Source organism: Chamaea fasciata, unplaced genomic scaffold, assembly GCF_029207755.1.
Source record: "Chamaea fasciata isolate MVZ Bird 193981 ecotype frontalis unplaced genomic scaffold, bChaFas1.0.hap1 SCAF_1, whole genome shotgun sequence".
In the NCBI taxonomy this organism is placed as follows: Eukaryota; Metazoa; Chordata; class Aves; order Passeriformes; family Sylviidae; genus Chamaea; species Chamaea fasciata.
The window spans coordinates 358138-372253 of NW_027094086.1; the positions used below are offsets into that span (position 1 = coordinate 358138).

The window sequence follows — 14116 nt, forward strand, 5'->3', positions numbered from 1 at the left end:
ACCGCCAAAACCCCCAGGATGGGCCAGGCTGGAAGGACCCGCAGTGGGGCTCCTCAGGAAGGGTCATCACACATCACACGGCACAGGGCTGTGTCCAGAGGGCTCTGGAATGTCTCTGGTGAGGGACACCCCTCACCCTCTCCATTCTCTGTTCCAGTGCTCGGTCACCGCACAGGAACAAAGTTCTTCCTCATGTTCAGCTGGAACTTGCTGGGCGGCAGCTCCTGCCCGTGGCCTCATGTCCTGGAGGCCCCACCACGGGGCACAGCCTGGTTGGACACCTCCCTTCATGCCACAGGTCCCCTCTCAGCTGCCTCTGCTCAGGGCTGGCCAGGCCCAGCTCCCTCAGCCCATCCCTCAGAGATGGGAGATATCCCCAGCCCCGGTGCTGCCTGTGTGTCCAGAGATGGGAATGGAGATGGGAAAGGGTCTGGAGCCCCAGGAGGGGCTGAGGGAGCTGGGAAAGGGGCTCAGCCTGGACAAAAGGGGGTTCGGGGGGAGCCTTTTGGCTCTGTACAAGGTCCTGACAGGAGGGGACAGCCCGGGGGTGTTGGGTTCTGCTCTCAGGGCACAGGGACAGGACAAGGGGAAACGGCCTCAGGCTGGGCCAGAGGAGGTCTATGAGGGATATTGTGAAAATCCCTCCTGGAAAGGGCTGCCCAGCCCTGGCCCAGCTGCCCCGGGCCGTGGTGGAGTCCCCGTCCCTGGGAGAGTTCAATAAACACGTGGATGTGACATCTGGGGACACGGGTTAGAAGTGGCCCTGCTTGTGCTGGGGGAGAGGTTTGGATTCCGTAGTCCCATTCCCCAGGGCCTTCCCAACCCCAGCGATCCCCTGGTTGTCAGGACTGGGAGGGAAGGTGGGAGGGAGGCAGGGCAGGAGTGGACAGAGGCCAAGGTGCCCAGGCCCCGCAGGGAGGCAGGGGCTGGAACTCCTGGCTCTGCCCGGGATTTGATATCCTGGAGGTCTCAGCTCAGCTCCTGCCCATCCCAGGGCCTGGCTCTGGGTGCTGCCAGAGCCCAGGGTGGCTTGTGCCCTGTCCTTGAGACTGTCCCAAACTCTGTCACAGCTTGGCAGTTGCAGGGGCACCGCGCTGGCACCGGCACATTGGGATGTCACAGACACAGCCCAGGAATCCAACACCGGCTGCTCCTGTTGGCCTCTGTGGGAGGGAGAATCGCATTTCCAGGATGAGAAACGTTATTGCGGCTTTCCAGTAACCAAAGGGCTAAAACAGAGCTGGGGAGGGACTTGGGACAAAGGCCTGGAGTGACAGGATGGGGGAGATGGCTTCAAATTGGAAGAAGGGAGGCGTAGATGAGATACTGGAAGGAATTGTTAGATTAGATATTGGAAGGAATCCTTCCATGTGAGGCTGCTGAGGCCCTGGCACAGGGTGCCCAGAACAGCCGTGGCTCTCCCTGGATCCCTGGAAGTGTCCAAGGCCAGGCTGGACAGGGTTTGGAGCAGGCTGGCATAGTGGAAGGTGTCCCTCCCACGGCAGGGTTGGGACGAGAAGGGCCCTTCCCTCCCGAACCATTCCATGATTCTGTGACTTCTCTCCCATTAATTTCTCCTGTCACTTTCTGAGCCTGTGCAATTCCCTGAACTCCTCAGCAGGTTATGGTGAGGAGTCCCACAGCTCCTCTGAGCTCGTTCCCAGGTGTCAGCTGAACGAGCTGCGGCCCAAAGTCCATTTTCCAGGACATTACCAGGTTAATTAAGGCAAACAGCCCAAGGGAGGGCATTTCAGGAGGGTAAATGTCCTTCCATTAAACAGCAGCAGAATTATTCATCCCTGAACTGCATGGGAAGAGTGGCTCCGGGGCTTTGCCTCTCCTGGAGCGTGGCTGAGCGTGGGCTGAGTCAGCTCAGGACACGAGAGGGCAAAAGGAGCAGGAGGGAACAGAGGTTTCACCGTGGATGGACAGGATAAAAGTACGGCACAGCCGTGTCCACTCTCAGCTCCTCGGAGGATCCATCCCCACAGAGGCTTTGTGGAGGGGAGGAAAGCACAGAGAGAGACCAAAGCACGCTGGGCTGGGGCTGTTTGTACTCCCCGGAAAAGCAGGACAGGCTGAGGCACGGGGAGCAGACACAGATGATGTGTCCCACGCCAGCGACACCCAACGCAAGCCTGGCATCCTGCCCACGCAGAAATCTGCTCCCCACACTGTCCTGGCTTAAAAAACCCGCAACCTGAATATCATCCTGCAGAGCTCCTGGGGAAAATAGCTACAATACGCAAGAAAGCAGAGGCAGAGAATAAAAATATCACTCTCAGCGACGCCCATACGGAACAAAGACCTGCACTAAAATCTGTGTGGGGAAAATGAGGATGACACAATTCACCTAAATGACCTGAGATAACCCAGGCTGCCTCCTCTGTTCCTGAAAGGCGACCGAAGAAAGAGGCATAATGCAATGCAGTAACGCTGCCTGGGGGCGGCTCTTCAAAGCTGCACCTGATGTGGGTGGGTGGTGGAGAAGAAAAGAGGTCGTGAAGGAAATTCCCTCACTGGGACCATAAATGGTCAAAAATATTTAGAAAAAGAAAGACAAACATCAGCAGCAGAAAAGTATCCACAGTAGAAACATTCTTTTCCGAGGCAAAAAAAACAAGGAAAAAAAATCGAAAGGTTTTACAATTATTTTTTTAAAATGTTAAGGAAATACAGCCCCGTGTCCGGGTCGGGCACGCAGCGGTGGAGCAGCTGCAGGTAGGTCAGGTTCTCGTGGGTGTTGGGGTCGAAGAAGCCCTTGGTGTCGTCGCCGGGGTCGGACAGGATCTGGCTCATCTCCTGGTCGAAGTAGCCGCGCTTGTAGGCCACCTCCACGGGGACACGGTGGCTGTGCACGGGGTCGATGATGCCGCCGGTGGCGATCTGGGCCTCCAGCAGGCGGATGCCGTGGTCCCTGACGATCAGCTCCTTCTTCATGGCCTGGAACAGGGAGATCTTGTCACCCGTGTAGGGGTCAGAGTAGCCTGTCACGGCCCGCTCCGCCGACAGCAGCTTCTCGTGCAGCTCGCTGCCCACCAGCCCCGAGGACACGGCCTCGTCCACAGACAGCTTCTGGTTCCTGACCGGGTCGATGAGGAAGCCGGTGGCGGCCTGAGCCTCCAGCAGCACCAGTGCCGTGCCCTGCCTCAGGATGCCCTTCCACATGGCCTGGTAGATGCTCATCTTCTCCGTCTTGCCTGGATCAGCCTTGGAGGGCACCAGCACGCCGGCGATGACGCCCGTGCCATCCAGGTAGCGCTTGACCGAGGCCATCTGCGTCACCTCCTGCACCGTCCTGGCACCCTGCACCAGCTCGGCCAGCGTGCCCGTGTCGATGATGCCCGAGTCCAGCAGGTCCGAGGCGCTCACCTGCCTCCTGAGGCCCGTGAATTTCACGTTGCTGCCGTGCTGCGCGGCCTCCTCCACCAGCCGGGTGAGCAGTGTGGCCAGCTTGGCCAGTGCCAGGCTCCCGGCCCGCAGCTGCCCCAGCAGCTCCCCACGCTTGGCCTCAGACACGAATTTGGAGAAGAGCAGCTCCCACAGGGACACCTTCCTGCCATGGAAGCCACCTGCCGCCACCTCCACTGTGTGGGACTTGAGGGAGCGCTCCAACTCCTCCTCCAGCTCCTGGTTCTGCTTTTGTTCCCCTTCTTTGTGGGAGTTTGTGGCTCTGCCGTTCTCCTTGTCTTCAGGAAGGACCTCCAACACTCTGGACTTGGGTGACATGTTGGCACTGTGGCCCTGGGCATCGGCCCTGGTGACAATGGCGGTGAGGAGGTCAATCATCTCGGCAATGGTGACCGTGCCTGCCTTGTACTGGCGCAGGAGGTCCTGGCGCCGGTGCTCGGGCACATAGCGGGAGAAGAGGAGCTCCCAGACGGTGACGCTCTGGCCCTGGAAGAGCCCCAGGGCCAGCGTGGTGCGGGCGGCCTGCAGGGCTTTGCGGGCGTCCTCGGGCAGCTGGTAGAGCGCCGAGCCCTTGTCCATCAGCTGCAGCATCAGCAGTCCCGTGTCCGGGTCGGGCACGCAGCGGCGCAGCAGCTGCAGGTAGGTCAGGTTCTCGTGGGTGTTGGGGTCAAAGAAGCCCTTGGTGTCGTCGCCGGGGTTGGACAGGATCTGGCTCATCTCCTGGTCGAAGTAGCCGCGCTTGTAGGCCACCTCCACGGGGACACGGTGGCTGTGCACGGGGTCGATGATGCCGCCGGTGGCGATCTGGGCCTCCAGCAGGCGGATGCCGTGGTCCCTGACGATCAGCTCCTTCTTCATGGCCTGGAACAGGGAGATCTTGTCACCCGTGTAGGGGTCAGAGTAGCCCGTCACGGCCCGCTCCGCCGACAGCAGCTTCTCGTGCAGCTCGCTGCCCACCAGCCCCGAGGACACGGCCTCGTCCACAGACAGCTTCTGGTTCCTGACCGGGTCGATGAGGAAGCCGGTGGCGGCCTGAGCCTCCAGCAGCACCAGCGCCGTGCCCTGCCTCAGGATGCCCTTCCACATGGCCTGGTAGATGCTCATCTTCTCCGTCTTGCCTGGATCAGCCTTGGAGGGCACCAGCACGCCGGCGATGACGCCCGTGCCGTCCAGGTAGCGCTTGACCGTGGCCATCTGCGTCACCTCCTGCACCGTCCTGGCGCCCTGCACCAGCTCGGCCAGCGTGCCCGTGTCGATGATGCCCGAGTCCAGCAGGTCCGAGGCGCTCACCTGCCTCCTGAGGCCCGTGAATTTCACGTTGCTGCCGTGCTGCGCGGCCTCCTCCACCAGCCGGGTGAGCAGTGTGGCCAGCTTGGCCAGTGCCAGGCTCCCGGCCCGCAGCTGCCCCAGCAGCTCCCCACGCTTGGCCTCAGACACGAATTTGGAGAAGAGCAGCTCCCACAGGGACACCTTCCTGCCGTGGAAGCCACCTGCCGCCACCTCCACTGTGTGGGACTTGAGGGAGCGCTCCAACTCCTCCTCCAGCTCCTGGTTCTGCTTTTGTTCCCCTTCTTTCTGGGAGTTTGTGGCTCTGCCGTTCACCTTGTCTTCAGGAAGGACCTCCAACACTCTGGACTTGGGTGACATGTTGGCACTGTGGCCCTGGGCCTCGGCCCTGGTGACAATGGCCGTGAGGAGGTCGATCATCTCGGCAATGGTGACCGTGCCCGCCTTGTACTGGCGCAGGAGGTCCTGGCGCCGGTGCTCGGGCACATAGCGGGAGAAGAGGAGCTCCCAGACGGTGACGCTCTGGCCCTGGAAGAGCCCCAGGGCCAGCGTGGTGCGGGCGGCCTGCAGGGCTTTGCGGGCGTCCTCGGGCAGCTGGTAGAGCACTGAGCCCTTGTCCATCAGCTGCAGCATCAGCAGTCCCGTGTCCGGGTCGGGCACGCAGCGGCGCAGCAGCTGCAGGTAGGTCAGGTTCTCGTGGGTGTTGGGGTCGAAGAAGCCCTTGGTGTCGTCGCCAGGGTTGGACAGGATCTCGTTCATCTCCTGGTCGAAGTAGCCGCGCTTGTAGGCCACCTCCACGGGGACACGGTGGCTGTGCACGGGGTCAATGATGCCGCCGGTGGCGATCTGGGCCTCCAGCAGGCGGATGCCGTGGTCCCTGACGATCAGCTCCTGCTTCATGGCCTGGAACAGGGACATCTTTTGTCCTGAGTAGGGGTGGGTGTATCCTGTCACAGCTCTCTCGGCACTGAGGAGTTTGTTTTTTAATTCGCTGCCCACCAGCCCCGAGGACACGGCCTCGTCCACAGACAGCTTCTGGTTCTTGAGTGGGTCGATGAGGAAGCCGGTGGCGGCCTGAGCCTCCAGCAGCACCAGCGCCGTGCCCTGCCTCAGGATGCCCTTCCACATGGCCTGGTAGATGCTCATCCTTTCCATCTTGCCTGGTTGGGCCTTGGAGGGCACCAGCACGCCGGCAATGCTTCCAGTTCCCTCAAGGTACCTCCTCACACTTTCTGTTTGTGCTATTTCTTCTGCCGTCTTTTTCCCTTCCTGGAGTTTTTCTATTGTTTCCTCTGTGATTATTTTTGCGCTGAGCAGTTCTGACGCTGTGATTTGCTGTCGGATGCCCTGGAACCAGACATCACTTCTGACCTCTTCTTTTTCTCTAATGATCTTCAGTATTGTCTCAATGATTCCTTGCACAATGTGTTGGGATTCCAGTTTGTATTTTCTTACCAGTTCTTTTCTTTTCTCCTCCGTGACGTACTCGGAGCAGAGAAGTTCCCACAGTGATAACACTTGTCCCTTGTATTTTCCCACAGGCACCTGCACCTTTGTGCACAATAGGGCGTTTTTCGTTTGCTCATCAATGTAGAAATATTCGCCTTCCTTCTCCAGGACCTGCAGCAGGTACCAGCCACTCTCCCTGTCCTTGGAGCACCTCTGCAGGAGCTGGCTGTAACTGATCTTCTCCTGAGTGTTTGGATCTATAAAGCCTCTGCTGCCGTGATCTGGATCCGAAAGCAGGAGGAACGTGTCCTCGTCCAGGTGTCCACGCTTGTAGGCCACCTCCACGGGGACTCGGTGGTTGTACACGGGGTCAATGATGCCACCGGTGGCGAGCTGAGCCTCCAGCAGGCGGATGCCCTGATCCCTGACTATTACCTTCTGTCTTACAGCCTGGAAGAGAGAGATTTTACTTCCTGTTTGAGGATCTGTGTATCCTGTCACGGCTTTCTCTGCCGACAGCAGCTGCTCGCGCAGCTCGCTGCCCACCAGCCCAGAGGACACGGCCTCGTCCACGGAGAGCTTCTGGTGGTTCCGGGGGTCCAGGAGGAAGCCGGTGGCTGCCTGTGCCTCCAGCAGCCCCAGTGCGCATTGCTCTGTGAGAAGACCTTTCTTCAGAGCCTGGTAGATGCTCATCATCTCTTTCCTCAGTGGGAGGAGGACCCCAGCGATGCAACCGGTGCCATCCAGGTACCTTTGGATGGTTTCCCTCTTTGTGAGACTGGCAGGTGTGAGACTCCCATCCTGCAGCTGATCCAGAGTTTTCTTGTCGATTATCTCAGAGTTGAACAGTTCTGACACCGACACCTCCCCCCGCAGTCCTTTGACTTTGAGCGCTTCTCCTCTTCTCTCTGTGTCCTCGATGATTTTTAAGATGAGGGATATCAGCTCTTCCAGCTTTAGGGTTTTGCTTTTGTACTGCATCACCAGCTCTTTCCTTTTCTGCTCTGAGATGTAGTGGGAGCAGAGAACTTCCCAGACAGAAACTGTTTGGTCCTTGAACTTTCCAAATTTCACTTGAAGGAGCTTTGAGCGCAAAGCCTGTTTGGTGGACTCGTCGATGTAGAAGTACTTTCCTCCCTCCTTTACAACTTGCAGCATGTACAACCCTGTCTCTGCATCTTGGACACATCTCTCCAGGAGCTGCATGTAGGTCAGGTTCTCGTGGGTGTTGGGGTCGAAGAAGCCCTTGGTGTCATCACTGGGGTCGGACAGGATCTGGTTCATCTCCTGGTTGAAGTAGCCGCGCTTGTAGGCCACCTCCACGGGGACACGGTGGCTGTGCACGGGGTCGATGATGCCGCCGGTGGCGATCTGGGCCTCCAGCAGGCGGATGCCGTGGCTCTTCACAATCAGCCCTTGGTTCATGGCCTCAAACAGCGACATTGGGGCTTTGGTGTAGGGGTCAGTGTAGCCCGTCACGGCTCTCTCCGCGCACAGCAGCTTCTCGAAAATCTCCCCTCCAATCAGGCCCACCTCTAACGCCTCCTCCACTGAGAACTTCTTGTTCTTCTCGGGGTCGATGATGTAGCCGGTGGCTGCCTGCGCCTCCAGCAGCACCAGGGCAGTCCCTGGCCTCAGGATGCCTTTCCACATGGCCTGGTAGATGCTCATCTTCTCATTGCTCGGCTGTATGAGGACCCCGGCTATGAAATTGCTGCCCTCCAGGTACCTACGGACAGACTCCATCTCGGTGACTTCTTTGACTGTTTTCGTCCCCTGGTTGAGCTCGTCGAGGGTTTTTTTGTCTATCAGCTGGGACTGGAAGAGGTCGCTGGCGGACACTCTTTTCCGCAGGCCCTTGAATGCGAACTTCTTGCCTTGTGCCTCGGTCTCTTGGATGATCGTGGTGATACTCGTAGTGATTTCCTGCAGCAGTTCAGCCTTCTCCTCTTTGTACTTTTGCACCAGCTCTCTCCTCTTGCTGTCCGAGAAGTACTCGGAGTTGAGGAGGTCCCAGACAGACACGGTCTGTCCTTTGAAGCGCCCCACGTTGACACAAACAGTCACAGATTTCAGCACCTTCATGGTCTGCTCGTCCACACAGAACATTGCGTTTTCTGACAGCGGGAGCAGCCACAGACCTGACTCAGCCTCACGAATGCACCGGTCCTTCAGCTGCTGGTAGGTCACGTTCTCCTTGGTGTTTGGGTCAAGAAAGATCTTGGTGCTGTCATCCAGCCGGGAGAGGGTTTGGTTCAGGTCCTCGTCGTAGAAGCCATATCTGCAGGCAGCCTGGAGCGGCAGGTGGAGGTGGTGGATGGGATCCACCACCCCTCCCGTGGCCAGCTGGGCCTCCAGCAAGGGCACAGCCTCTGCCAGGGGGACGAGCTCTTTCCGGAGTGCTTGGCACAGGGAGATGGAGCTCCCGGTGTAGGGGTCAGTGTAGCCTGTCACAGCCCTCTCAGCCAGCAGGAGTTTCTCGGTGAGCTCTTCTCCAACAACAGCCGCCCTCACGGCGTCCCTCACACTCAGCCTCCGGTTTGTCGTGGGGTCAGTCAGGTATCCTGTGGCTGCCTGAGCCTCGAGCAGCCTCAGGGCAGCCCCGGGGAGGAGGAGATTGTTTTTCATGGCGTCGTAGAAGCTCATCTTCTGCTTGGAGGCCTCTATGAAGACCCCAGCAATGCTGCCTGTGCCCTTCAAGTACCTCTTCACGCTCTCCATTGCGGCCACTTCTTCGGGAGTTCTGACACCCTGAGCCAGCTCTTCAAAGGTCTTCTCAGAAATGATGCCCGTGTCCAGCAGCCAGACCACAGGGACGCTGCCCCTCAGGCCTTCCAGGGAGATCTGGGTCCTGGCTTTCATCTCCATCTCCCCCACCAGCCTGAGCACGAGAGCAACCAGCTGCTCCAGCGACAGCTCCTCTGACCGGAACCTCTCCGTGAATTCGCTCCTCTGCTCCTCGGTGAAATACCCCGAGTGCACGAGCTCCCAGAGGGATACTCCTTTTTCCTTCACCATGGTTTCCTTGAAAATGCGTTGGATTTGCTCGTCGGTGTAGGCAGGAGCAGCCGCCTGTGCCAGGGGCAGCAGGTGGAAGCCGGAGACATTGTCCTTCTGGCAGTGCTGGATGAGCTCGGCGTAGGTCACGCTCTCTTTGCTGTCCGGGAGGCAGAAGACTCTGTGGTCATCGCTGGGCTTGGAGAGGGCCTTGCTTGTGTCCTCATCCAGGCAGCCTCGCTGCTGGGCCGACTCGAGGGGGATGTGGTGGCCACACGCTGGGTCGATGATGCCTCCCGTGGCCATCTGCACCTCCATGAGCTGCATGGCCTGCTTATCGGCGATCAGGCCCTTTTTCATGGCCTGGAAAAGGGGGATCTTCTTGCCCGTGAAGGGGTCCTTGTAGCCCGTCACGGCCCCTTCCGCGTGCTGCAGCTTCTCGTGGACGTCTGGCCCAATGACTCCCTCCTTGACGGCCTCATCCACGCGCAGCTTCTGGTTGTTCACGGGGTCGATGATGAAGCCCGTGGCAGCCTGGGCCTCCAGCAGGGGCAGGGCTACTCCTGGCACCACGATGTTCTGCTTCATGGCCTCGTAAATGCTCATTCTCTGGTTGGACGGCTGGAGCACGATCCCCCCGATGCTGCCTGAGCCGTAGAGGTACTTCCTGACGGAGTCCATGTGCAGGACTTGCTCCGGGGTGATGGATCCCTCCAGCACCTGCTCGAACAGGGTCCTGTCGATGACACCGGTTTCCATCAGGTGATAAGCGCTGACATTGCCTCTCAAGGCCGGGAACTTGATGGGGGCCCATTTCTTCATTTCCTCCTGCAGCATGAGCCGGATTTGCTCCAGGCTGAGCTTCCTCAGCTGGAAGTGGTTGAAGATCTCCCGGCGCCTCCCCTCGCTGAAGTACTCGGAGTTGAGCAGGTCCCACACGGAGACCTTCTCCCCCCGCAGGCGCCCAAACCTGACGGGCAGCCAGGAGCCCCTGAACACCTGCCTGGTGGCCTCATCCACAAACTGCCTCTTCCTGCTGTTCAGGGGGAGCAGGCAGAGCCCGGTGGACGGTTCGGTGATGCACTTCTCCTTCAGCTGCAGGTAGGTCAGGTTCTCGTGGGTGTTGGGGTCGAAGAAGCCCTTGGTGTCGTCGCTGGGGTCGGAGAGGATTAAATTCATCTTCTTGTCGAAGTAGCCGCGCTTGTAGGCCACCTCCACGGGGATGCGGTGGCTGTTGACGGGGTCGATGATGCCGCCGGTGGCGATCTGGGCCTCCAGCAGGCGGATGCCGTGGTCCCTGACGATCAGCTCCTTCTGCATAGCCTGGAACAGGGAGACCTTGGCCCCTGAGTAAGGATCTCTGTAGCCAGTGACGGATTTCTCCGCAGCCAGCAGCTTGTCGTAAACGTCCGGGCCGATAACGTTTGCCCGTAAAGCCTCGTCCACGGAGTACCTCTTGTTGGCAGCGGGGTCAATGACAAACCCCGTGGCAGCCTGAGCCTCCAGGAGAATCAGGGATGTCCCCGGCCTTAGGAGTCCCTTCCTCTTCGCCTGGTAGATGCTGATCTTCTCCTGGGAGTCGGGGAGTAGCAGCCCACCGATGCTTCCTGTGCCCTGCAGGTACTTCCTGACAGTGTCCATGCTGACCACCTCTTTGGCCGACGTTTCTCCCTCCTTGAGCTTCTTGAACAAGTCTTTGTTGATGATTTCCGAGCTCAGGAGCTGGTCAGCCGTCACCTGGTCCCTCAGGCCCTTGAAGGTGACGTTAGCAGTGGCAGCCTTCTCCTCCACAGCGGCTCTGATGGCCTCTCCCAGCCCTTGCAGGGAGAGAATTCCTGCCAGGAACTTCTGAGCGAGCTCGGCTCTCTGCTCACCCTGGATGTAGTCGGAGAAGAGCAGTTTCCAGAGAGACACCGACTTGCCCTTGAATTTCCCCACAGCAATGGGTACCTGTGTGTTTTCCAGAGCTGCCTGACTCCTATGGTCAAAGAAGCCAAGAGCTTCCTGGGATCCTTCACTGCCATCCCCGGCGAGTGGCAGCAGCAGCAGCCCTGTGCTGGGATCGGTGACGCAGCGCTGGAGCAGCTCCGTGTAGCTCAGCTTCTCCTTGGAGCCGGGGTGGAAGAACCCCTTCAGGTCCTCAGGAGGGCTGGAGAGGAGCTGCCTGGTGGCCTTGTCCATGTGGCCCCACTCACAGGCTGTCTCCATGGGGACACGGAGGTGCCTGCCCGGAGCAATGACTCCCCCCGTGGCCACCTGAGCCTCCAGGAGGCAAAGGCCGTGATCCCTGGGGACAAAGCCCCTCCTGATGGCTTGGAACAGGGAGAGCATTTCCCCGGTGGAGGGGTCCCTGTACCCAGTGATGGTTTTCTCAGCTGAAGACAGTTTCTCGTAAAGCTCTGGGCCGACGAGCCCGACCCTGACAGCCTCATCCACCGAGTAGCTTTTGTTCTTCAGGGGGTCTGTCAGGCTGCCGGTGGAGGCCTGGACTTGCAGGAGCATGAGAGCAGCGCCAGGCACGAGGAGATGCTCCCTCAGGGCCTGGTAAAGGGATTTCTGCTCCCCGGAGGGCAGGACCACCCCAGCCACGCTCCTGGTCCCGCGCAGGAAGTGCTGAACAATGTCATTCTCCGCCACCTCCTGCGCAGAGATCCTTCCCTCCTCCAGGCCTCGGAACAGGTCAGCGCTGATGATGCCAGAGTCCATCAGGTCCCTGCTGCTCACCCTCCCCACCAGCCCGGGGAATGTGATTTGCAGCGGCAGGAGGAGGAAGCCTGAGGCTGGATCCACCACGCACCTCTTCCTCAGCTCCGAGTAGGTGACCTTCTCCATCGTGCTGGGGTCCAGGAAGGCTTTGCTCTCCTCGTTGCTGGGGTCAGAGAGGAGCTGCCTCATCTCTTCATCCAAATACCCCCTCTCACAGGCCTCCTCTGCCGGGAGCCGGCCGCCGGTGGCCGGGTCGATGACTCCTCCGGTGGCCAGCTGGGCCTGGAGCAGGCGAATTCCCGTCTCCCTGCCCACCAGCTCCTTCTGGATCGCCTGGTACAGGGGGATTTTCTCCTCCGTGTAGGGGTCCACGAAGCCAGAGGCGGCTCTGTCCGCCGAGAGCAGCCTCTCCTTCAGCTCCAGCCCCACCAGCCCCGTCCGCACGGCTTCGACCACGGGGACACGGCGGTTCCCCAGCGGGTCGCAGATGGAGCCCGTGGCCGCCTGGGCCTCGAGGAGGCACAGGGCCAAGTCCAGGCTCAGCAGATGCTCTCTGGTGGCCTCATAAAAGCTCATTATCCTCTTTGAAGACTCCACGAACACGCCTGCAATGCTGCCGGCTGCCTCCGAGGGCTCCCCGGGGGCCGCCACATCCCCGCCGGCTGCTTTCTGCTGCTTGCACGGCGTCGCGCCCTGCCACCAGGGGTTTGTCCCTGGCATCTCTTCCCCTGGAGAGCTGGGAACAGCGTGGCCGTTCACTGCTGGCTTGCTCTCCATCCTGCTGCTGCCGCTGCACACCTTCCACAGCCCTCAGGACTCTGGAGAGAGAGAGGGGAGAGAGCGGGGAAAGCTCAGTGAGAAACCAACTTACCCATGGTTTGCGTGTTAAATACAGGGAAATGAGAAACATAAATATCCTCGGGCAGGAGGAAGCGGCAGCCAGAGGCTGAGCGTGTCCAAACCTGCTGTGCCATCCTGAGGGGTCTGGCCAAACCCAAGGAGCCAGGGGGTGAGAAGCTCCACGTGGCCTGGAACTCCCAAATCCCCCCATGCACTGGGTTGAGCCCCCAGTGTGGGCAGCAGGGGAGGGACGGGGGGGATTCTGCCCCTCTGTCCCACTCAGGTGTGACCCCACCTGCAGAGCCCCGGGGTTCCAGCTCAGGAAGGACCTGGAGCTGCTGGAGAGAGTCCAGAGGAATCCATGGAGCTGCTCCAGGGCTGGAGCCCCTCTGGAGCCTGGCTGGGAGAGCTGGGGGTGCTCACTTGGAGAGGAGAAGCTCCAGGGAGAGCTCAGAGCCCCTGGCAGGGCCGAAAGGGGCTCCAGGAGAGCTGGAGAGGGACTGGGGACAGGGATGGAGGGACAGGACACTGGGAATGGCTTCCCACTACCAGAGGGCAGGGATGGATGCGATCTTGGGAAGAAATCCTTCCCTGTGAGGGTGGGGAGGCCCTGGCACAGGGAAGCTGTGGCTGCCCCATCTCTGGAAGTTTTCCAGGCCAGGCTGGCCGGGGCTTGCAGCAGCCTGGTGCTGTGGAAGCTGTCCCGGCTTGTGTCACAGGGTGGGACTGGATGGGCTTTAAGGTCCCTCAAACCACCCAAACCATCCCGTGATTCTGTGGTTTTGGGGTTGCTGCTCCTCGTGCTCCCACATGGCTGCTGCGCAAACCCTCCTGTCCCTCCACTGTCCCCCCTGCTCCCCCTGTCCAGGCAAGGCAAGGAAGGCAGAGGCCCCACCTCAGGGAGCAGTGGCCATCGGGCCAGGAGCCTCCAGGGCTCCCTCAGGGTGAGGTTTTACCCGATCCAAACCTGCTCTCCTTCTCGTAGGGATTTACCTGTGCCAGGGGCTGAAACTGGTCGTGCCTCAAGCACTGACAGAAAGTTTTCTGCCCATCGAAGCCCACCCCTCCCTAAGGAATGCCCGGCTGGAACTTTGGGCTCCAAGCTGAACTGCTGAGATTAGACAAAGCCAAACCCACCCTCCAGGCGGGGAAATAAAGAAGGAAAAGAAAGTGAGCTGAACCCAGCAGCCGTGCTGGGAACCGTCCCTGCCTTGTTCTGGGGTGGGCGAATGTCTTGGGTTTTGTAACCGAAAAAACCCCATGTTATTCTATTTCATTTGTTGAAACCGGGTGGAGCAGTGTTGCTTATCTCTGCCCAAACGGGTCAGTGTCGCTTATCAGATGGTGCAGTGTTCCTTATCGCTCTTCATTGTCCCACTACCCCCCTGGGGATATCTTCTGCTAATGGACCATTAAAGCTCACCAA

At 59.7% G+C, this 14116-nt stretch overlaps 1 protein-coding gene across 1 annotated transcript; it reads right to left on the reverse strand.

Annotated features, from left to right (window-relative positions):
- Positions 1–2451: 2451 nt before the first annotated feature.
- EPPK1 (epiplakin 1) lies at positions 2452–12627 on the reverse strand. The gene has a single exon (XM_066201660.1). It carries the CDS (start codon positions 12625–12627, stop codon positions 2650–2652), a length of 9978 nt encoding a protein of 3325 aa, XP_066057757.1. The 3' UTR covers positions 2452–2649.
- Between the last annotated feature and the right edge of the window lie 1489 nt (positions 12628–14116).